Here is a 22,485-nt window from a genome sequence, read left to right on the forward strand (position 1 = left end):
ACTCAGGAAAGTTTACCACCACAATCTATCAAGATCTATAGTTGTGTATGTCATTGATGAAGGTTCTAACAGTGAGACTATTAGGAGAGGTTGTAAGAAGGGGTAGTATCTCCAGAGGGTCAAATACAAGTCCAAAGCTTTACAGTTTAGGTAAAAACTGCATATCCAACATTATCAAATGCAAATTTTATTATCCCCACTGACTATATAGGTAATAGCTAACCAAGGCAATGTTTTCCTTTTCCTAGAGATTTATCCTGCAATAAAATAGAGTTTATCGAAAGACGTGCATTTGAGTCACTCCCTTTTTTGCAGTCTATGTAAGTTACAATTTCATCACATTTGGAATTTTAATAAATCTTCACTGTTCACCTTGAAATAGGGTTAAGATTCTACTTTACATTTGTAGTAGAAGGTTGCTAAAATTCTGTAACAGGTCCTTTTCCTCTCTAGCAAAAATACTATCAGGTACAAAAGTCAGAGTGAATCCCACAGAGCAGGGCTTCTCAGCCAACATGATTTTGCATTCAGGTAACAGCTTGCAGCCCTGCACGTGCTGCTGACACTGCGTGAGCTAAGCCCAGCCTGCTGTTAAGCCACTTACTATGTACAGGACAAACCTCCACAAGAAAAGCATTATCGAGTCCAAAATGTCAATAGCATTCAAGTTGTGAAACTCTGTTCCAGAGAAGTAAAGATCACACAGTACAAGTATGTCATGTAATATGAAAATAATATGATGAAATTTAATGTAAATGTGCAAGTATAATTCAGAAACCAAATCTTCCAGTACCAGTAAATTCTTTAGTGTGTAGATAAAATGTGGAAGTATTGTTTCATCTATAAAAATTAGAATCACTCCTGAAAGAAGAGTATTCTGAAAATATTTCTTTTTTTCTTCTTCATTCTCTTTCACTCGTGTCTTTTTTTGTAGAAATCTTGGTTGCAATTTACTGACAGAACTGAGCTTTGGGACATTTCAGGCGTGGCATGGAATGCAGTTTTTGCACAATGTGTAAGTGCAATAGATGATGAATACATATTTAAAAACCATTTGTGTATAAAAATGGTATATAGTTATGCTTATCTAGGTATTAAGCCCTGTATATAAACTCTGCAAAGAAGGTCTTCATTTCCATTTTTTTTCCAAAAATCTAACACAAAGTACTCTGGGAGAAAAAGGTTCTGGTGCTTTCTCAGGGTTACCTGCTTTTAAATCCTAATGCAAAAATAATTCCTGGGACCCAGCCAAAGGTCACATCTCTCCCCATCACCCACCCAGATCATAAGCTTTTTCCAAAATGTATTTAGCTCTCAATTTATAAATTATCTGTGGATACTAATAACTTTTGAAATAGGAAGAAGTGGCATATATGTTAAACTGTAGTGTTAAAAAAATAAGAAAATACACTGCTCTAGCCTAATCCCACATATTTTGTCCTGACTAAACTGCAACAGAAAGTGAGTTTTATTCACTTTCAACTCAACAATTCTGTGATGTTCAATGGCCCAAGGGAATTTTAGATTCAAGATACAGATTCTCCACTAAACCTGATGTTGAAAGACTATCCACCTGTTCTGTGGTTCAGAATCCCAGCCAAACACAATTCATTCTGGTTATGAGGGAAGGTTTTAGGATGTGTTGGGGATGGACCAACAGTGCCTGCAGATCTTGAGGAAGAACACTGAGAGTCTGTTTTTACTTCACCCACACACCGGGAGCTGGTTCCTGGAGCCCCAACACCAAGTGGTTTTGGTAGCATCAGTAAAAATGGCCTCAACATATATCATTCCATTAGATTCCCTCCTAAGGGGCCGAGTTCCAGTACAGCTTTCTGTAGACAACACAGGGAGAAAATCTGTGGAATCACAGTGGATGAAAAGTAATGAATTCATTTAAGAACATTCACTGAGTGCCAGGCCCACCGAGTGCCAGGTGCTGTATTAAGTGCTGGGGGTACAAACTGGAACAGGACAGAAGCTTTGTCTCCAGAGACTTTCATGCCAGCAGGGGGAAGTTGGACATTGATGGGAAAATGAGTGACAGCCATGCTAGCATCTGTGCAGCAAGGCCAGAGAGTTGAGCTGAAAAAGTAGGAGCAGAGCTAGGGATGGCGTACAGTGCATGAGGCACCAGTTCATTTATCTCAAGTTTCTGTGTCCATCTTAAGCCAAAGAAAAAAAGCATTTGCTTCATGGTGATGCAAAAACCAGAGCTAGCTGGTATTGGAAACTAATCCTCTTATCATGCGATCTGAACATATCTAACTCATGGTTGCTTCAAAAATTGGCACAATGGCTGTAATACACCAAGTGTGTGTTGGGAGCGGGTCTCCTTTATTTGGGGACATATTCTTTTATTAGACAAATCTGCTTCAAGGAAACTTTTGCTATCCCCGTTGCCCCAGGAAGACACCAGTGATCTTATGACCAAAGATGAGGGTTTTTAAAGTGAAAACAATGCTGTTCACTGCATTACAGAGTCCAGAAAAGAGTGCCAGCTGAGCTGGATTCATCATGAACTGGAGCCTAAGCTTCAAGGCTTTACGCTTGCACGTGCCCCTTCCAAGGTCCTGGGAGGGGCTGGAGCAATTTTTATATTCATAATTCTGCATGTTTCATTATAAGGGATTCCCCAAATTAGGTTAGGCTCATGCTCAGCAAAATCTGCATTCACCCTTACTTTGCATGTACTACATGCAGCCCAGTAAACATTCTTCTGAATGAAGTCTCTGTGTAAAACAGCAGTGTGGTAGGATCAATCTATTGTGAATATGAAATCTACCTCAAAGACATGCCAAGAGCTTACCAGTGACATAACATTCTTTGAATAGTAATACTCATCAAATCTTTCAGTGAAATCAGAAATGAAATATATTATGGAAAATCAGCAGTAATTGATAATTCTAAACATTAAGTATACTTTATTTCTTCTGCTTCATTCATTTATGTCGCTCCCCCTCTTCGTGGAGGAACGACACAGGACCCTGCGCTGTTCTTTCGTCTGCTCGGCCCTCCCCAGGTTTGCTGCTGGTTCTTCCCAGGTTGGCTACCGTCCCTTCCACCTCCGTGGAAGGGCGGTTCCCCCTGCCGCTTTCCCCACTTCTGCGGGGGAGCGGCACACCGCCGGCTGGCTCTCTCGGGGGCTGCACAGGTGTTCCTTCAGATAGATGTTCCTGGTGCATGTTGTCTCTCTCCTCCTTTATAGTCCTCTTCCACCAATCCCAACTCTGCTACCCACACGCCGAGTACGCTGCTCTCCTCCAATCAGGAGCAGCTCCTGCAGCTTGTCAAGTTGGTGAAAGGCAGCTGGGTAGAAGCTGTTTGCTCCTCTCCCAGCACCATATTGTGGGAGAGCAGATGCATAGAATAAGTCTTAATTCCAGTAACTTAGTCTAGTCCGAGTTGCTCCCAGTTGCTCCCCACAGATCCCCCTTTCTTTTTATTTTTGGCGTTGATACGCGCCTGTCTTTGGTGCCCCGCAGCACACACACTGCTCTGCTTGCTAGAGTTGCCCACAGGTGCTTACAAGCCCTACCAATCAGGCAAACTGAATCTGGGTCCTCTCTTCGCCATGTTGTGAGGAGGTTTTTAGGCGCTGATGCGTGCCTGTGTTCGGTGCCCTGCAGCGCATGCTCTGCTCTGCTAGAACTGCCTGCAGGTGCTTACAAGCCCTACCAATCAGGCAAACCGAATCCAAGCCTTCTCATTGCCGTATTGTGGGGAGACTTATTGATGTTAATTCGTGCCTGTCTTCGGTGACCTGCAGCGCATAAGCTGCTAGCTGCCTGCAGGTGCTTATCGTCTTACTAATCAGGCAGACCGAATCCAAGCTCTCTCATTGCCGTGTTGTGGGGAGGCCTTATTTTTCTCTATTTCTCTACCTCCGGGCATTCCTATTTCTCCTATTTTACTTCTATCTGCCAGCATTCCTATTTCTCTCATTTTACTTCTAAACTTGTTTCTCTTATCCCCGCGGTTTCCCGGCGCCCGCCCCGAGGCTGCTTCTTGGCGCCTCCCCCGCGGCGGCTTCCCGGCTCTGCGCGGCTTCCCGGGGCCCGCCCTGCGGTGGCTTCCCGGCTCTGCGCAGCTTACCGGCTTCTATTCGCACCCCGTGCGCTCTCCCCGTTTGTGCCCCGCGCGCTCTCTCTGCGCGTGGCGGCTTCCGCGAGTCACACAGCCCAGCTCACGTTTCCGCCACTGGCATTCAGTCCAAGTTCCCCGGGCTAACCTGGTGAATTCAACCTAGCTCACGTCTGCGCCCCCCAGTTTGGCTTCCCGTCTTTTGCTCCCCGGGCTAATCTGACGGATTCCAACCTGGCGGCCCACGTCTCTGCCTCTGGTTCCAGATTTTCGCCTTTTGCTCCCCGGGCTGACTTGAAGAATTCCAAGCTAGCTTACGTCTCCGCTTCAGCCTGCCCCCCCGCGGCTTCATCCTCCCTAACATTTTTCTCTACCCGGTATGTTTCCTAACTTTTCTTCCAACAACAATCCCCTCTCATTTCTCCTGGCTTTTCCCCACAGTCCGTATCCGAGTCTAAGTTTCTTCTAGGTTTCACTTTCGCTTTCAACCTGCAGTCCGTATCTGAGTCTAAGTTTCTTCTTGCTTTCACTTTAAATCCTAACTTCTTTCCCACAGTCCGTATCCGAGTCTATGCCTAGGCTTTCAATAGCTTCTTCCGGCACCTTTTCCATCCGGCTTTTCCCTAGGTTCTTTGCTAGTCTCTCTCTCCGGTATTTTCCCACTTCTTCCCGTTTCTTCCCTCTTCTTCCCTCCTAGGTTTCCTATCCGAGTCACGGCACCATTATGTCGCTCCCCCTCTTCGTGGAGGAACGACACAGGACCCTGCATTGTTCTTTCGTCTGCTCGGCCCTCCCCAGGTTTGCTGCTGGTTCTTCCCGGGTTGGCTACCGTCCCTTCCACCTCCGTGGAAGGGCGGTTCCCCCTGCCGCTTTCCCCACTTCTGCGGGGGAGCGGCACACCACCGGCCGGCTCTCTCGGGGGCTGCACAGGTGTTCCTTCAGATAGATGTTCCTGGTGCATGTTGTCTCTCTCCTCCTTTATAGTCCTCTTCCACCAATCCCAACTCTGCTACCCACACGCCGAGTACGCTGCTCTCCTCCAATCAGGAGCAGCTCCTGCAGCTTGTCAAGTTGGTGAAAGGCAGCTGGGTAGAAGCTGTTTGCTCCTCTCCCAGCGCCATATTGTGGGAGAGCAGATGCATAGAATAAGTCTTAATTCCAGTAACTTAGTCTAGTCCGAGTTGCTCCCCACACATGTACATTAAGTCTTAACTCATTGGCTTCTTTCTAAAAATTGTTTTAGTCACTTCATTGGTCCTCACAAAACAAGTTTCATAGTTTAGTAGTGGAAGGACTCTAGAGTGTAGAGAGGGGCTCCCTTATCCAGACAGAGCACATCCACATGCTCACTCGTCTGTTACTCACAAGCACTGTGGGTGACTAGGAGGAGAGTCCAGGCTTTCTCCCTCCTCAGATATTTGCCCCACTGTTGACACTGTAGGTGAGCTGGGTGTGGTCGTACACTGAAGGTCAGCCATGGGCATAGCCTCCTTCAGGCAAGCTGTGGATACACCTGCATTTGCACACTGCTGGCACAGTCCTCCCTCTGTGGTGTGTCCTGGAATCCAAACAGCATCTCCCCAAACTCAGAGAGAGGCATAAACCTTACAGATGAAGAGAACAACTCAGGTCTGCCCTTTGGGGGTGTTTTGTAAGGGTTCACAAGTTTTCACATTGTCACTTCCTGCAACTATTACACTTTTCTTCTCATAATCTTTTCATCTGCACCATATTCTCATCTGTGTGGCAAGAGGTCTTCTTTTCTCTTAAGGTAATTCTTCCTCTGCACCGTATGCTTCTCTTAAAGTATTCTCTTCATTGGCTTTAGGGTTTTTTTGTTCTTTTACTTTTTTCTTTAAGATTTATTCATTTATTTGAAAGTCAGAGACACGGCTGGTGCTGTGGCACAGCAGATTAAAGCCCTGGCCTGAAGCGCCAGCATCCCATATAGGTGCCGGTTTGAGACCTGGATGCTCCACTTCCAATCCAGCTCTCTGCTATGGCCTGGGAAAGCAGTGGAAGATGGCCCAAGATTCTGACAGCTCACTGGGATGCACTTTGGAGAGGCTCAGCTTCATTCTGCATGCTCATCTCCATTCATTTTCTTTTTTTTTCTTTCTTTTTTTTTTTACAGGCAGAGTGGACAGTGAGAGAGAGAGACAGAGAGAAAGGTCTTCCTTTGCCGTTGGTTCACCCTCCAATGGCCGCCGCGGCCAGCGCACTGCGGCCGGCGCACCGCGCTGATCCGGTGGCAGGAGCCAGGAGCCAGGTGCTTTTCCTGGTCTCTCATGGGGTGCAGGGCCCAAGCACCTGGGCCATCCTCCACTGCACTCCCTGGCCACAGCAGAGAGCTGGCCTGGAAGAGGGGCAACCTGGACAGAATCTGGCGCCCCGACCGGGACTAGAACCCGGTGTGCCGGCGCCGCTAGGCGGAGGATTAGCCTAGTGAGCCACGGCGCCGGCCCTCATCTCCATTCATTTTCATTCTCTCTCTCTCTCTCTCTCTCTCTCTCTCTCTCTCTCTCTCTCCCCCTCCCTCCCTCCTTCCCTCCCTCTGTCCCTCTGTCCCTCTATCCCTCTATCCCTCTCCCTCACTCTCTCTGATACTGGGCATACAGGCTATTTTTTTTTGGAGAGTTTGAGGTTTTTTTGTTGTTGTTGCTCATTTTACACATACTTCTCTTTTCTTATTATAATTCCTGATTTGGTTCAAATGTAGACAAAATAACTTAGACAAAGTTCAAACATTATCCAACATTCACATGGTTACATATGACTTTGAGTATGCAAGTAATACATCTCATAATTTTAAAAAATTTTGAGAAGCAACAAATCAAAAATAAAATTAATCCACAATCCAAAAACCTAAACCCAAATGTTGCTAAGACATCAGTCTATTCCTAAAGCAGATGTTTCTTTTTTTTAACTTTTATTTAATAAATATACATTTCCAATGTACAACTTCTGGATTATAGTGGCTTTTTCCCCCCATAACCTCCCTCCCACCTGCAGTCATCCCATCTCCCATTCCCTTTCTCATCCCATTCTTCATCAAGATTCATTCTCAATTCTCTTTATATACAGAAGATCAACTTAGTATATACTAAGTAAAGATTTCAGCAGTTCGCACCCACACAGAAACACAAAGTATAAAGTATTGTTTGAGTACTAGTTATACCATTAATTCACATAGTACCACACATTAAGGACAGAGATCCTACATGGGGAGTAAGTGCACAGTGACTCCTGTTGTTGATTTAACAATTGACACTCTTATTTATGACGTCAGTTATCACCCGAGGCTCTTGTCATAAGCTGCCAAGCCTATTTTTAAGGCTACCACTGAGCTTGCCAGGGAGGAACTGTCTAGGGCAAGTTAAATACACAAAACCCACACAAATCTCACTATTCTTAGAGAAAGTCAGCCAATTTTCTTGAGTAAATGCCCCACAGGTGGCTGCAAGCCTTTGGTTAAATTTCCAGAATTATCAAAAACTTGATTCTGACCACTTTTACCATTTTGTTGTTCCCTTTATGAAGGGATACATTTTCAAATGTTCTCACTCCACTGTTTACATAGGTTTCCACTGATGTCACCTACAACATGCTTTTAAATCTCTAGTCTCAATGACTCTGAGCTAAATATCTAATCGTGGGATAAGATTAGGGAAAAGGAATAAAAAGAGAAACTAATTTTCATGAGCGCTATCCTGAGAAGGTTGATGAAATTTTCAAAGTACTTCTATATTTAGTCATCTCAAGCTTCAGATTAAAGTGACAAATATTTGGACCCTTTTCTGCACACATATTAGACACAGTCTGGGGCAGGACTGAGCTCCAGCTCCAGCTTTGCTTCTTACAAGTGCAGTGACCTACAACAAGTTACACAGCCTCTGTGACTCAGCACAATATATATCACAATAGGCTACTGGGGTACAATACCTATCACAGAGGTTACTGGGAACATCCAGTGTTGAATGCTGAACACAGATGCTTGGCAGCCCAATCAATATCATCTGTAAGAATTATTATTTTCACAGTCTGTAACAGTACAGTACGTTTTTGAGTAGAGTTAAACTAAAGGCAGTTTTTTTTACCTGTTTTTGTTTTTGTTTGCTTGCTTTAAAAACTTTAAAAATCTATTACAGCATTTAGGAATGAAATTTCCCACAACACGAATTTATTCATTGTATTGGTATGGAAACAAAATGTGATTTCTTTACTCAACAAATATTTATTAACCATGCAGTAAATTTCAGGCACTATGCCACACACAGGCATAACAAAGACAATAACATATGTTCCCTGCCCTCAAGGGGCTAACAGGCCAGGAGACTGACAGGCCAACACGCAACGTAACAAAGACTGTGATGTGATGTGATGCAATGTGACGTGATGTGATGTGATGATCAGTGTGATGTGATGTGACGTGATGATGTGATGTGATGTGATGTGATGTGATGTGATGTGACGTGATGATGTGGTGTGATGTGATGTGATGTGATGATGTGTGATGCGAAATGAGAACACCAGTGGAAGAATGTGACAAGAGTATGGCTTTGACGTGGGTTCTTTTTCCATCAACTAAATGAATTAAGTCATGGCTTGTTTAAAATTTCTAAAGATGAAAGGCAAGCACCTTGAATTATGGAGAACACAGGATTAGTGTTTCCTACACAAAAAAGGGCTTCCCTATCAGTGTGGTCACTTCTATACATCTTTCTTTTTTAAGACACAGACAGCTCCCGTCCACTAGTTCACTTCCCAAATACCTGCAATGGCTCGGGCGAGGCTAGGCCAGGCCCAGGCTGAAGCTGGAAACCAGAAACCAGTCCACGTCTCCAAGTAGGCAGCAAAGAATCAACCAATTGAGCCATCACCACTGCCTCCCAGGGTCTGCATTAACAGGAAGTTGCAATTAGAAGCTGGAACTGGGAATCAAACCCAGGCATCTGATTTGAGACGTAGGTATCCCAATCTGGGTGTTAATTGCTAGGCAAAACACTGGCTCCACTTCTAATTAGGGCTTTTCACCTAAAAAGTTCTTTTGCATACTTTTTGTTTATTATGCATTTTTTTGTATCTTTTCTCTTTCTCTTCTCCATTCATCCTCTAAGAGACATAGGTAGTTCCCAAAGAACAAGTGCTTTTTGAATTCTAAGGGTGATTTATAAGTACACAGAAAGTAATTTTAAGCCTAAAATGTCTACACAAAAAAGAATATAATTTCTCATACAATCTTGTGCTTATTGAAAGGCCAATAACTTTAATTCCATTGCATTTTTCAGAAATCTCAATCGTAATCCTCTGAAAAACGTTGAAGATTCGTATCTTTTTAAACTGCCAGCATTAAAATATCTGTAAGTATTAAACTAATCCTTTTTTATTTTCATCAAACATTAAATATTTGAGATTGAGGCTAAAAAGTCATGATTTTAAATTAGGTTACTGAAAAAAAAATAGGTTACTGAAAAAAAGTTATTGACTGAGGCAAGAACTGAGAAAGAATTTATCATGGGAAAGACAGCTGGCAGAGGGAGACAGTGTTACATGCAAATACATGTTAGGAATACCATCTATCCCAAGCAAAGAGGTATAGATGTAAATTTTTTAAAGAAAAAAATAAGAATTAAAAGAGGTCAATGTAGTATAAAATGAAAAATAAGACAATGGCAGAAAAAGGTGTAGGTTCCACTCTTCAATGCCAAGGTCATTAATCTGATGATGCAAATAGTAAAGTCATTTCAACCAGGGCTTTCTGGAACTGTCTCCATGACAAACTCTTGAGCTGTCTTGCTTTATAGAGAAGCCAAAACTGATGTAACCACATCTTCCTGAAACAACCTTTTTAAAGACAGATCTTTTTATTGAGGTCCATACCATGAATGTTTGGGCTTTCTCCTTCAGAGACTTGGGAACAACACAAGTACCACTTACCACAGTTGAGAACATCCTCATGATGACTCTTCAATTGGAAAACCTGTAAGTTATCTTTTTCTTAGGTTTATTTCCATGTAAGTCTGTAGACTTGTTTTCTTAAGTCAGGCTTATGGAGGTATAATTTTTATGTATTTCAATTCACACTGTAAAGTTTGCTGAGTTTTGGCAAACACGTGGTTATGTAACCACCACCAAATTCCTGATGTAGAACATTTCTATCAACCCAAAAAGGTCCCTCATGGTCCTTTCCAATCAATCGTCTCCTCCCATCCCCAGACCCAGGCCCTGCAAACCACTCATCCTGTTTCTATTCTTGTAGTTTTTCCTTCCACAGTGTCTTATAAGCAAAATCATGTAGTAAGTGTAGCCTCTTGTGTCTGGCTCCTTTACTCAGCATAATCCTTTAGAGATTAAACTACTATTCATGTTGCTGCCTCTACCTATTGCTGAGTAATATTCCAATTGTGTAGTTACACCAGTTTATCCATTTCATCAGCTTATAGAACTGTGTTTTCCAACTTTTTGCAATTATAAATAAAGCCACTAACAGCACTCACATGGAGGTCTGTGAGTGGATATGTGTCTTCATTTCTTTGGTGTAAAGATCTAGGGGTAGGACAGTTCATTACCTACTAAGTGTATATTGAACTGTTTAACACACAGCTAAACTGTTTGCCAAGTAGCTGCTGCAGTCTGCACTCTCACCAACAATGTTCGAGAGTGGCACTTGCAACATGTGTTGTCCCAGTCCTCAGATTTCAACTTTTTTAACAAACATTTAGAAACTGGACATTGTGGCACAGCATTAAGATACCACTTGGGGGGCCAGCACCATGGCTTACTTGGCTAATCCTCCACCTGTGGCACCGGCATCCCATATGGGCACCAGGTTCTAGTCCCAGCTGCTGCTCTTCCAATCTAGCTCTCTGCTGTGGCCCGGGAAGGCAGTGGAGGATGGCCCAAGTGCTTGGACCCTGCACCCGCATGGGAGACCAGGAGGAAGCACCTGGCTCCTGGCTTCAGTTCGGCGCAGCTCCGGCGGTAGCGGCCATTTGGGGGGTGATTGGGAGGTGAACCAATGGAAGGAAGACCTTTCTCTATGTCTCTCCCTCTCACTGTCTAACTCTACATGTCAAATAAATAAATAAATAAATAAATAGATAAATAAGATACCACTTGGGATGCCTACATCCCGTATCAGAGTGCCAAGTTTGAGTCCCAGCTACTCTGCTTCCAGCTAATGTGCACCCTGGGAGGTAGCCGATGGTAACTCAAGTATTCTGGTCTCTGCCACCCATGTAGGAGACCCACACATTGAGACCTATGTCCTTGGCATAGTCCTGGCCCAACCCTGGCTGTTATCAGCATTTGGGGAAGTGAACCAGCAGATGGAAGGTCAATCAATCAATCTCTTTCTTTCTCTCTCTCTCTCTCTCTCTCTCTCTCTCTCTCTCTCTCGTTCTTTCAAATAAGTTAAAAAATAAAACTTTTTTTAATGTAGCTCTTCTGCCAGTAGATAAATAGTGGAATCTCTATATGTTTTTTTAGTATTTAAAAATAGTTACTAGAGAGTCAATCAGTTCTCTCACCAAATGCCACCAAGACCAGCATTGGGCTGAAGCTGGAATTGACAGCTGGGAATTCAACCCAGATCTCCCATGTAGGTGGCAGGAACCCCAGTTACTCAACCAAAGAAAGGCAGAAGAACTATATTAGCAGGAAGCTGGAATCAGGAACCAGAGAGAAGAATCAAATGCAAGTGCTCAAATGCGGGACTCAGTCATCCTAACGCTGGCACCTTGGGTACACTCACTGCAGTTTAAACTTAGACTTCTCTAATAACTGACGATACTGTTGTGCAAATATCTTTACCAAGTGTCTATTCAAATCTGTTCCCATGTAGTAATTTGATGGTAATCTTAGGGAGTTTTAAGAGTGTTTTATATGCTCTGGGTATGAGTACTTTCTCTCAGATGTATGTTTAGTAAATATCTTCTCTCTGGTTGTGAGTTATCATTTCACTCTACTAAGTGTACCTTCTGAAGAGTAGAAGTTAATTTTTTTTTAATGTTGATGAGCCTATAGCAACTTTTATCTTGTATGGTTTGTCCTTTTATTGTGCCTTTCCTGAAAAAAATCTTTCAAATAACCCATTGTCTAATCTAAAGTTACAGAGATTTTCTCCTGTTTTCTTGTAGAAACTGTAGAGTTACATTTAGGTCCATGATCCTTTCTAGTTAATTTTCATGCAGAGTTTGAAGTATCTCAAGTTTTGAAGTTTTAAAAAGGATTTCCTTAGAGCCCTATTCTGACATTTTACCATAAACTCACTGCAACTTCCATTGTGACCTCCCCCCTGCCAATTGGACAAGCTAAACAGAAACTATGATAAGGCTAGTTGAGCGGACTCCACAAGATAAGAATGGGGAAAGGCCTCTCACAGCATACCCTGCCCTAATCACTTCTGTCAGATCACCTCCTTGACTAACGTTCCCACATCATCAAGTCCACTGGTTTCTGCTCTAGCCTCCTCTTCCTCAACCTTGGGCAGCATCTGCCACAGTGGATCCTCCCAGGTCAGTGAGAGGCCTTCCTCTCCAAAGAGTCAAAGCTCTCATCATCAACAAGCTTTCTCAGTTAGCCAAGGCTGTGGTGTTCTAGCTGCTTTTTTTCATACTTGACCATCAGTGGACAGGAAAAGTGCTAGCATTTTCTGGAGCCATGTGCAACCAAGGCTATAAAAACCTGAAAGCAATTGTTACACTGGAGTTCATTATTGGAAGTCCTCAGGAGTTTAGACAAAGCAGGCCAGCTCACTTGTGTCGTGACTCATAAGCGATGGTCCTTAATGCATTCTTAAAGACTTACTTATTTATTCGAAAGGCAGAAATACATGTAGGGTTTTTTTTTTTTTTTTTTTTTTTTTTGCCAGAGTGTTTTGGCTTTCCATGCCTGTAATACTCTCATGGGCTTTTCAGCTAGATCCGTGTGCCTTAAGGGCTGATTCTGAGGCCAGAGTGCTGTTTAGGACATCTGCCATTCTATGGGTCTGCTGTGTATCTCACTTCCCATGCTGGATCGTTCTCTCCCTTTTTTATTCTATCAGCTAGTATTTGCAGACACTAGTCTTGTTTATGTGCTCCCTTTGGCTCTTAGTCCTATCATTATGATCAATTTGAACAGAAATTGATCACCGGAACTAGTGAGATGGCATTGGTACATGCCACCTTGATGGGATTGAATTGGAATCCCCTGGTATGTTTCTATGTGGGTGCAAACTGTTGAAATCTTTACTTAATATATGCTAAACTGATCTTCTGTATATAAAGAGAATTGAAAATGAATCTTGATGTGAATGGAAGGGGGAGGGAGAGGGAAAGGGGAGGGTTGCGGGTGGGAGGGAAGTTATGGGGGGGGGGGAGCCATTGTAATCCATAAGCTGTACTTTGGAAATTTATATTCATTAAATAAAAGTTAAAAAAAAGAAGAAAAAAGAAATGCAGAAATACAGAGAGAGAGAAAGATCTTCCATCTGCTGGTTCCTAGCTCAAAAGACCACAACAGCCAGGGCTTGGCCAGGCCAAAGTCAGGAGTCGGAGCTTATTCTGAATCATGTGGGAGCAGGAGCCCAAGCACTTGGACCATCCTCTGCTGCTTTCCCAAGTGCATTAGCAGGGAGCTGGACCAGAAGCGGAGCAGCTGGGACTTGAACCAGTGCCTATAAGGGATGCTGACACTGCAGGTGAAGGCTTAACCTGCTACAGCACAGCGCTGGCCCCTTTATTGCATATTAATGTGCAATGGTCTTTAATACTTAAATATTATCTAGTAAGAATAAGTTATACCTCAGGTCATTAGCAATTTCAAAAGATTTTCCAATATTTTTTAAAATTTTATTTATTTATTTGACAGATAAGAGTTATAGACAGTGAGAGAGAGACACAGAGAAAAAAGCCTTCCGATGGTTCACTCCCCAAATGGCCACAATGGCTGGAGCTGCACTGATCGAAGCCAGGAGCCAGGTGCTTCTTTCCAGTCTCCCATGCGGGTGCAGGGCCCAAGGACTTGGGCCATCTTCCACTGCTTTCCCAGGCCATAGCAGAGAGCTGGATCAAAAGCAGAGCAGCTGGCACTAGAACCAGCGCCCATATGAGATGCCGGTGCTGCAGGTGAAGGATTAACCTACTGCACCATGGTGCCGGCCCCAGATTTGCCAATATTTTTGAAAATAATGATTTGGGGCCCAGCGCTGTGGTATAGTGGGCTGTCTCCACCTGCGGTGCCAGCATCCCATATGGGCACCAGATCCAGTCCTGGCTTCTCCTTTTCTGATCCATCTCTCTGCTATGGCCTGGGAAAGCAGTAGATGACCTAAGTGCTTGAGCTTCTGCACCTGCATGGGAGACCCGGAAGAAGCTCCTGGCTCCTGGCTTCAGATTGGCCCAGCTCTGGCCATTGAGGCCATTTGGGACGTGAACCAGCTTAAGATGGAAGATCTTTGTCTCTGTCTCTCCCTTTCTGTGTTTGTAACTCTACCTCTCAAATAAATAAAAATCTTCTAAAAAATAAATATTTTATCACTGACATCATCCCTAGTGCATCCATTTTAGTAAGCAGCAAAACTACAACATTCTCTATGCAAGATGCAGTGTTCCTGCCAGAAATGGTCCCTAGTGGGGCTGGTGTTGTGGCATAAGGTGAAGTTGTCTGTGATGCTGGCATCCCATATGGGAGTGCCAGTTCAAGTCCCAGCTGCTCCACTTCCCATCCAGCTCCTTGCTAATGAACCTGGGAAAGCAGCACAGGATGACCAAAGTGCTTGACCCCCTGCCACCCAGGAGAGACCTGAATATAGTTCCTGGCTCCTGGCTCCTGGCTCCTGACTTCAACCCAGCCCAACCCCAGCTGCGGTGGCCATTTGGGGCATGAACCAGTGGCTGGAAGATTTATTCACGTTCATTCTTTCTCTCTCTCTCCCTCCCTCTCCCTCTCCCTCCACTCATTCTCTCTCTCTCCTGCACCCAACCATCACTCTGCCTTTCAAATAAATAAAACTTTTTAAAAAAAATCTTAGCCACTCAAAAAAATAAATGTTCCCTGGTGATTATATTCAGTATTGGTCTTAGAAGGATAAATTGAGGTGCATGCTGTAAAACAACTGATTTGAATGCCTCAAAAATCCCAATGCCATGAAACACTGCAAAAAAGGAACAGTTCTAAACTGAAGAAAATTAAAGAGCCATGAAAATAAAATGCAATGCCTGATTTAAAAGTAGCCAAGACATGTTTGGGACAACTGAGAGCACCTGCATGTGGACCACAATAGACGGTGATGTTAATGTTAAAGCTGACTGGGTGATAATAGTGTTGTGGATATGCAGGAGAATGCCTTTGTTCTTAGGAGACGCAGACTTCAGGTTTAGCAAGAAAAGGTCATCATATCTACAGCTCATTCTCAAATGGTTTGTCCAAGAAGTGCATAGAGACACACACGTGGAAAGTGAATGTGGCAAAATGTTAGCAACAGTTGAATCTAAGTGAGAGAACATGTAAACTCATGACACCAATCTTTCGGATATTTTTGTAGGCTTGAAAATTTTCAAAATACGAAGTTAGGGGTAGAAAGGACTTAACGAAAATTTCCTGTTAGAATTGAAGTCTAGTAAAACACTAGCTTAGCATTCTGAGTGCATTCTTTCTTTTTTTTTTGTTTTGTTTTGTTTTTAACTTTTATGTAATGAATATAAATTTCCAAAGTACGATTTATGGATTACAATGGCTTCCCCCCCATACCGTCCCTCCCACCCACAACCCTCCCCTTTCCCACTCCCTCTCCCCTTCCATTCACATCAAGATTCATTTTCGAATATCTTAATATACAGAAGATCAGCTTAGTATACATTAAGTAAGGATTTCAGCAGTTTGCTCCCACACAGAAACATAAAGTGAAAAATAATAGATGATTTTTTTAAATGATGATGAAATCAGATCAGACCTATTGTCATGTTTAATCCCAGTGAGAGTCAAGTTGGGAGTTGATAATTTCTTTTTTTTTTCTTTCTATATGAAGCTTTCCCTGGACCCAAAGAAGTAACATTAGTCATCTGTAACAACTCAACCATTGGTTATTCTATTGGTTAGAAAGAGCCTGGCCCACTACGTGTAACCTACCATAGTTTATCTATTCACCTATTTGTGAACACTTAGGTTGTTCCAATTTGGGGGTATTAGAAATGAAGCTGTTTGCACTTACCCCCCCTGTAGGAACTCTGTCCTTAATGAGCTGTACTATGAGAATTAACTGCAAAACTTGTTCTCAAACAGTACTTTTTATGTTGTGGGGTGGGGGGTTGGTGCAAAGTGTTGAAATCTTTACTTAGTATAGAGTTGCTCTTTTGTATATAAAGTCAATCAAAAGTGAATCTTAATGAAGAATGGGATGGGAGAGGGAGTAGGAGGTAGGACGGGAGTGGGGGTGGGAGGGCAGGTATGGAGGAAAAAACACTATATTCCTAAAGTTGTACCTATGAAATTGGCATTCATTACATAAAAGCTTTAAAAAATAAAACAAATAAAAATTAAACTGTTTACGATGGCAGGCATTTGGTGCAGCCGTTAAGCCACTACCTGGGATACTCCAATCCCACATCAGAATGCCTGGATCCAAGTCCCGGCTCTGCTCCACCCTAGCTTCCTGCTAACATGTACCCTGGAAGGCAGTGGGTGATGCCCCAAGGACTTGAGTTCTTGCTCCTCACATGGAAAACCAAACTAGTTTCTGAGCTCCTGGCTTTGGCCTGGCCCAGCCCTGCATGTCGCAGACATTTGGGGAGTAAACTACCTAATGAAAACATGTGGTCGGCACCGTGGCTCAATAGGCTAATCTTCCGCCTTGCGGCGCTGGCACACTGGGTTCTAGTCCCGGTCGGGGCGCCAGATTCTGTCCCGGTTGCCCCTCTTCCAGGCCAGCTCTCTGGTATGGCCCGGGAGTGCAGTGGAGGATGGCCCAAGTCCTTGGGCCCTGCACCCGCATGGGAGACCAGGAAAAGCACCTGGCTTCTGGCTTTGGATCAGCGCGATGCGCCGGCCACGGCGGCCATTGGAGGGTGAACCAATGGCAAAAGGAAGACCTTTCTCTCTGTTTCTGTCTCTCACTGTCCACTCTGCCTGTCAAAAAGAAAAAAAAAAGAAAAGATGTGTTTGTGTGTGTTTCTCTCTCTTCCTTCCACAGAAACTTTCGAAATGATAAATTTGAAAAAAAAAATATAATGAAAATAGACTGACAGTTTCTTAAAAACACACACCTACCATAAGTTGCAGCCTTTCCATTTCTGGGTATTTAGGGAAGCACCACCTGACACATCCCAGGGCACTCCCTGGCAGGAAACAGGGATCAGAAATGGAGCCAGGCACTCCAGAAGGGGATGTGCTTGTCCCAAGCAGCATCTTCATGGCTGGGCTAAACACCTGCCTGGTCAAATTACTTTCACTCACCCATCAGTGAGCAAGTGTTCCTTTTTCTCCACATCTTTTCCAACAATTACTGCAGTCAGTCATTTTTCTGGGACCAGAGTAGTTTCTAATAGTGAACACTTCCAACAGGGATGGAGAAGAGTACTCCAGAGGTTGGGGGAAGTCCTCCTGTGCACTCCCAACCCACAATGAGACTTGTGAACTGGAAGGAGACACCCCTGAGTCAAACGACAGATCCATGGTGCCCAATGCTCACCCTGTTGACTTTATTTTGGATACACCACACCCACTTCCATGCCTATGCCTCCTTGGGCCACCTCTCCCTCCTTCCTTTATTCTCATATTCAAGACCAACAATTGGCCACCAGGCTCCTACCCAAATGCCCTGGCCACACACATACCTCAAGAACGCCTTTGCTGGCACCTTGGCTCACCTGTTTGACCCACCCAAGGAACCCCTTTACAGGTAACTTAATTCTCTGTCTCTATTCATAGGATCTTACCCAGCCATATGGCCTGCTGCCTCTGCCAATTTAAACATACTATCGAGGTTGTCTGCAACACCGTCAAGCTTCACTGTGACAATGAATGCCTGCCAAATACGACACATTGCCGTGAGTCGGAACTTCCTGAGGATCTTTTTTTAATATTTATTTGTTTTAAATTTCTTATTTTAAAATTTTAGGGTCAAGTTTAAAGTAACAATGTAATTAATTGCTGAATTTTTATTCATTCATTCAGATTTAAACTCCCTAAATTGCTACACTGCTCCCTTGCTGAAAGTCAGGTTTGCAATCACCGCTATGTAATTTAATAACATAGTTACCGCTATGTAATTTACATATGCACAAAGGATCATGGAAAAGAGGTGGAAGGGGAAGGAAGCAATGTTGGGAACCACACACGTGGTGTTCTGTGCTCTTGGGTGCTTTGCTTTTCAATGATAACTCATTTGCACACAGTCTATAAACTGGTTTTCTACGTGTTGGGCCTCAAGGGCCCTCTGTCTTATAGAACAGGTCTACACTGCTCACCGCGGTTGTTTGTTTTTGCACTTGTATAAAAGAGTACAAGTGATGCTGTTTTATTTGGAGCCGGGGAGTTTCTGGTTCCATAACCAGAAATGGCTGCCTGGCTCCTCTGATGGAGTCGGAAGGCTCCTCCATGCACTTGTAGACTGTCCAACTCTGAACCTGCTCTGAGTCTCACGCTTTTCTATCCACAGAACACTCGGGTAATTTTAAGTATCCTTCTGTAGATGAGGGTTATTACCACTGATGTCGTGACTTCCAAAATGTGACCGCTTTCTTCCTTAGACAGCTTGAATTCGGATCTCAGTCAGGGATCTGAGGCATTAGCACAGTGATAACTGTATACCCATCTACACAGTGTTGCTCACCTTCCAGACCAGTTTCCTACCAATTATATTATTCCCTTCGTCTCAAGAGGTGAGAAGGACAAGCATTGTTAATCTCCCTTTACAAGGGTGGGAAAGAACACACTGAGGTGAGGAGCAAGGCCCCTTGGCTTGACCATCTCTGCCCTCGCTCCCCTTACATGCCTATCTTTTGCCATGGACACCTGTGATGGCAGCAAGAACATAGGGCCACAGGGAGGGAGGGAGGGAGGGAGGAAGCCTTGGGCTCCCTCAGCATGAGGCAGGACTGTGGAATGATGTGGCTGAGAAGCAGGGGCAGAGCCACAGAAGGGGCAGCTGGGTGGGGCCATTTGTCCTCCAGCCTTATTCTAAGCCTGGAGTGGTTGGTCATTGGAAACCAATGAAATAATACTGATCATAGTTACTGCTTTTTAACACTGCGAACTCTTCTGAATGCCACTCTCAAAAATATCTTTTTCTCCTTTATTGTTGCCATTTCATAGGTTTGAGTTTGGTTTTACTTTTCTCTCTAAAGTCTCAATGGTACCCCAAATATTGGATTTGACTCCTAATTTAATTGATCAGAGTGTAGGGCTGTGGACTGACATAAAGCTGTCCCATCAGTCTTCCGTACCAAAAAGCAGTCTCTTCTTTTTTTGACAGTTGAAGAAGCATCTATAGGGAACCCAAAGGGGGCATTCATGAAGATATTGCAAGCCCGGAAGAACAACACCAGCAAGCAGCTGACTATTGAGCCAGGGAACCCAGTATCAGAGAGAAACAGTGTGGACTTCCCAGGCCATATGAGTGAACAGCGGGACTTCAACAATGAAAGTGACATTATTAGTGCACTGAATTACATATTGCCTTATTTCTCAGAGGAAATTCTACAAAATGTAGAATCAACATTATTACCATTCATTACACTGCTTTTTTCAAATGTGCAAGATAGAGATAAGTCCCTGAGCTACGTGAAAACCCACATAAGGAGGCCCTCTCATCCTTACAGAAATAAGTTGAGAAAGCTCTATTTTCTACAGAATTTGTTAGATGAAGAAATTCAAGAAAAAATCGATGAGGTTAAGAAGGAAGAAAAGGCCATGCTTATGCAGCCTATCCTGTTAGGTCCTCAATTTAACCCTCAAATCCTCCAAAAGAAATCAGAAACTGCCCCGTCACAGGAGAACAGCCTGGCAACCATGCCAAGTGTGGGGTACAGGCTGCAGAGAGTGAAAAAAGTCATCAAGGGGCCAAAGGGCTTACGGGAAAGGCACCTCCAGGAGATGAGGAAGAGCCTCGGGAGGAGACGGGGCACCTGGCCCTTTGCGGAGAGCATTGGGGGAAGAAGGCTTGGGAGAGCAGGCTCCAGGGAGCTGAAGGAGCTTCAAGTGGCTCAGAGGCCCAGGCAGGTGGCCGGAAACTCCTTGCACACGGAGCCCTTGCTCACAAAGGAACGTGAGGCTGCAGCCTCCTCTTTCCTGAAGAAACACATCCTGGGCAGGCCTTCTACCTCCCCTGCAAAATCTCTCTCTGAGATCAACAACAAAGGAAAAGACTTAACCTACACCATTTTTGTCTTAGAAGATGCCAATGCTAGAGCTAAAAATAAGGCGGCAGGGAAACCAATCTGGCATTCCAGACAAAATTACCGCTTTCACAAAACTCGCTCTCACCTGGTCCTCCGAACCCCCAAGGCCAAACTGAGTCGGAAGTTCAGAAGGAAAAATTCCCTCAACAGGCTGACGGCTGGGAAGAGGCCTCCGTTCCCTGCACTGCGGAGTCTCATAAACTCCCCCTCCGGAGAGGCTTTCTCATCCCCTGGAGGCCTGCATTCTCAGGGGAGTCCTCCTCTGAGAGAACCTTCTATAGAAGACACTAGGGAGGAAAACCATTCCGGAGGTCGTGTTTTTGAAGAAAACGTTTTGCCAGAAAACACCACTGCACATGAAGAAACGCTCCCTGGCGACAAAATGCACACAGATCCTTCAGCTACAGATTCTGCTGGGACCGAGTTCGACCTAATGCCGACTGTGGACCAAACCAAGGAAACACAGTGGGAATACCCCAGCGAGGGCACTGAAGCCCCCACCACGCCCGCAGGCTTCACCTACCCCGTGATGCTGTCCCAGGGGCAACAGTTTGAAATTCAGCTGAATCCGCAGCTACAGTCCCTCATCCCCAACACGGACATGAAAAAGCTCATTTCTCACGTCATCCGCACTCTGAAAATGGACTGCTCTGAGGCCCAGGTGCAACTGCCCTGTGCCAAGCTCACCTCCAAAACAGGCATCCTGATGAAGCTCCTCAGTGAGCAGCAGGAAGAAAAGATAGCCAAGGAAGAATGGGACGCAGAGCAGTGGAGGACCGAGACCTATATCAATGAGAGTACAGAAGCCCCGAGTGGACAGAAAGAGCAGGAGTCGAGTAAGGTGAGGACAGGAGACCTGCACTTTCCCATCACTTAGGAGACCCCACGCGGGAAGACCAGGGGCTCCCAGTCCAGATCCCTTGGCTCTCTGAGCCCTGGTCTTCCCACTCCTTGAATGTCCCACCTGAATCGCCTGACTCGCTCACACCCATGGCAGACCCTGGCGGCTTTGATGACCTGGGGTCTTCTGCTCCCTCCCGGGTGCTGACCTCGCCTCAAGAGTCCACTGTGAGTTTGCTTCCTTTTTCTGGAACTGCCCCCAGAGCCAGAACAGCTTGCTGTTCCAAAGCAGTATTTCAATAGGCTGACTCGACAACAGAGGCTACCAGAGGCGATTCCCGTGCTAGACGGGGATCAGGATCAGCCTCCGGCTCTGCCTCCTCAACTGGAAGGAAATGCTCACCAGTCATTGGAAGCACTCGTTCCGCCTCTAGACAGTCTTCACAAGGAAACAAGTTGATTGTTTCACCCCTGACCCCCAAGAAAGATCTAGCTCGGCGTCAACGGCTTCCTAAGGTTGTTGTTGGAACTCCAGACAAAGCGGCCAAGCTTCAGGGTCAAAATCAAGTTTTGCTGGCTGACTATGGGGTCTATCCTGGTGGTTTTCCTACAGAATCCCAGGAGAACCCAGGAGAACCTGCACAGCCCTCTGAGCAGGCTGAACCATCTCAATTCCTGATGGAAGGCCAGACTCAAAATCCAGAGACTCAGGAGCCCATCCAATCCTCCTCTGCACAGCAAGAAGAACAAGCTCCGCCTCCACAGCCCGTTGAACCAGATGAACTTTCTTCACCCCAGCAAGAGGGCCCAGGTGCAGACCTGCAGCAGCCCGAGGAAGAAGCATCTCCGTTGCAGCAGGAGGCCCCCGCTCAGAATCCATTTGCTACTGCAGAAGTAGTAGGTCAGGCATCAGTGTATCATGATCCTAACACTCCATCCTCACCTCAGATTGTAGCTCTCCAAGCAAACTTCCCCAGCGTCACACTGAAACCTGCAGACACGGAGCTGACAGAAGCCTCAGGGGCAGGTGAGGAAGTTCAGTCTACTCCAAGCACGGAGCAGGCTCCAGCTCAGCCTCTGGGGCATCCTGAGGGAGTGGGACTCCCCTCAGCCCAACAAGAGGCCCCAGTGCAGACTCCGGACTTCCCTGGGAGGGTGGAATCTTGGACTCAAGAGGGTCTAG

The 22,485-nt window shown here is 44.8% G+C and overlaps 1 protein-coding gene across 1 annotated transcript; it reads left to right on the forward strand.

The window, feature by feature from the left end:
• The first annotated feature begins 225 nt into the window (after positions 1–225).
• On the forward strand, positions 226–21,682 carry LOC138846273 (leucine-rich repeat-containing protein 37A2-like). The gene is made up of 6 exons (XM_070061611.1): positions 226–320; positions 935–1,015; positions 9,372–9,443; positions 9,991–10,065; positions 17,992–18,110; positions 19,538–21,682. Exons 2-6 carry the CDS (start codon positions 996–998, stop codon positions 21,337–21,339), a joined length of 2,088 nt encoding a protein of 695 aa, XP_069917712.1. The 5' UTR covers positions 226–320; positions 935–995; the 3' UTR covers positions 21,340–21,682.
• The last annotated feature ends 803 nt before the right edge of the window (positions 21,683–22,485 follow it).

The sequence above is a fragment of the Oryctolagus cuniculus genome, chromosome 17 (assembly GCF_964237555.1).
Source record: "Oryctolagus cuniculus chromosome 17, mOryCun1.1, whole genome shotgun sequence".
In the NCBI taxonomy this organism is placed as follows: Eukaryota; Metazoa; Chordata; class Mammalia; order Lagomorpha; family Leporidae; genus Oryctolagus; species Oryctolagus cuniculus.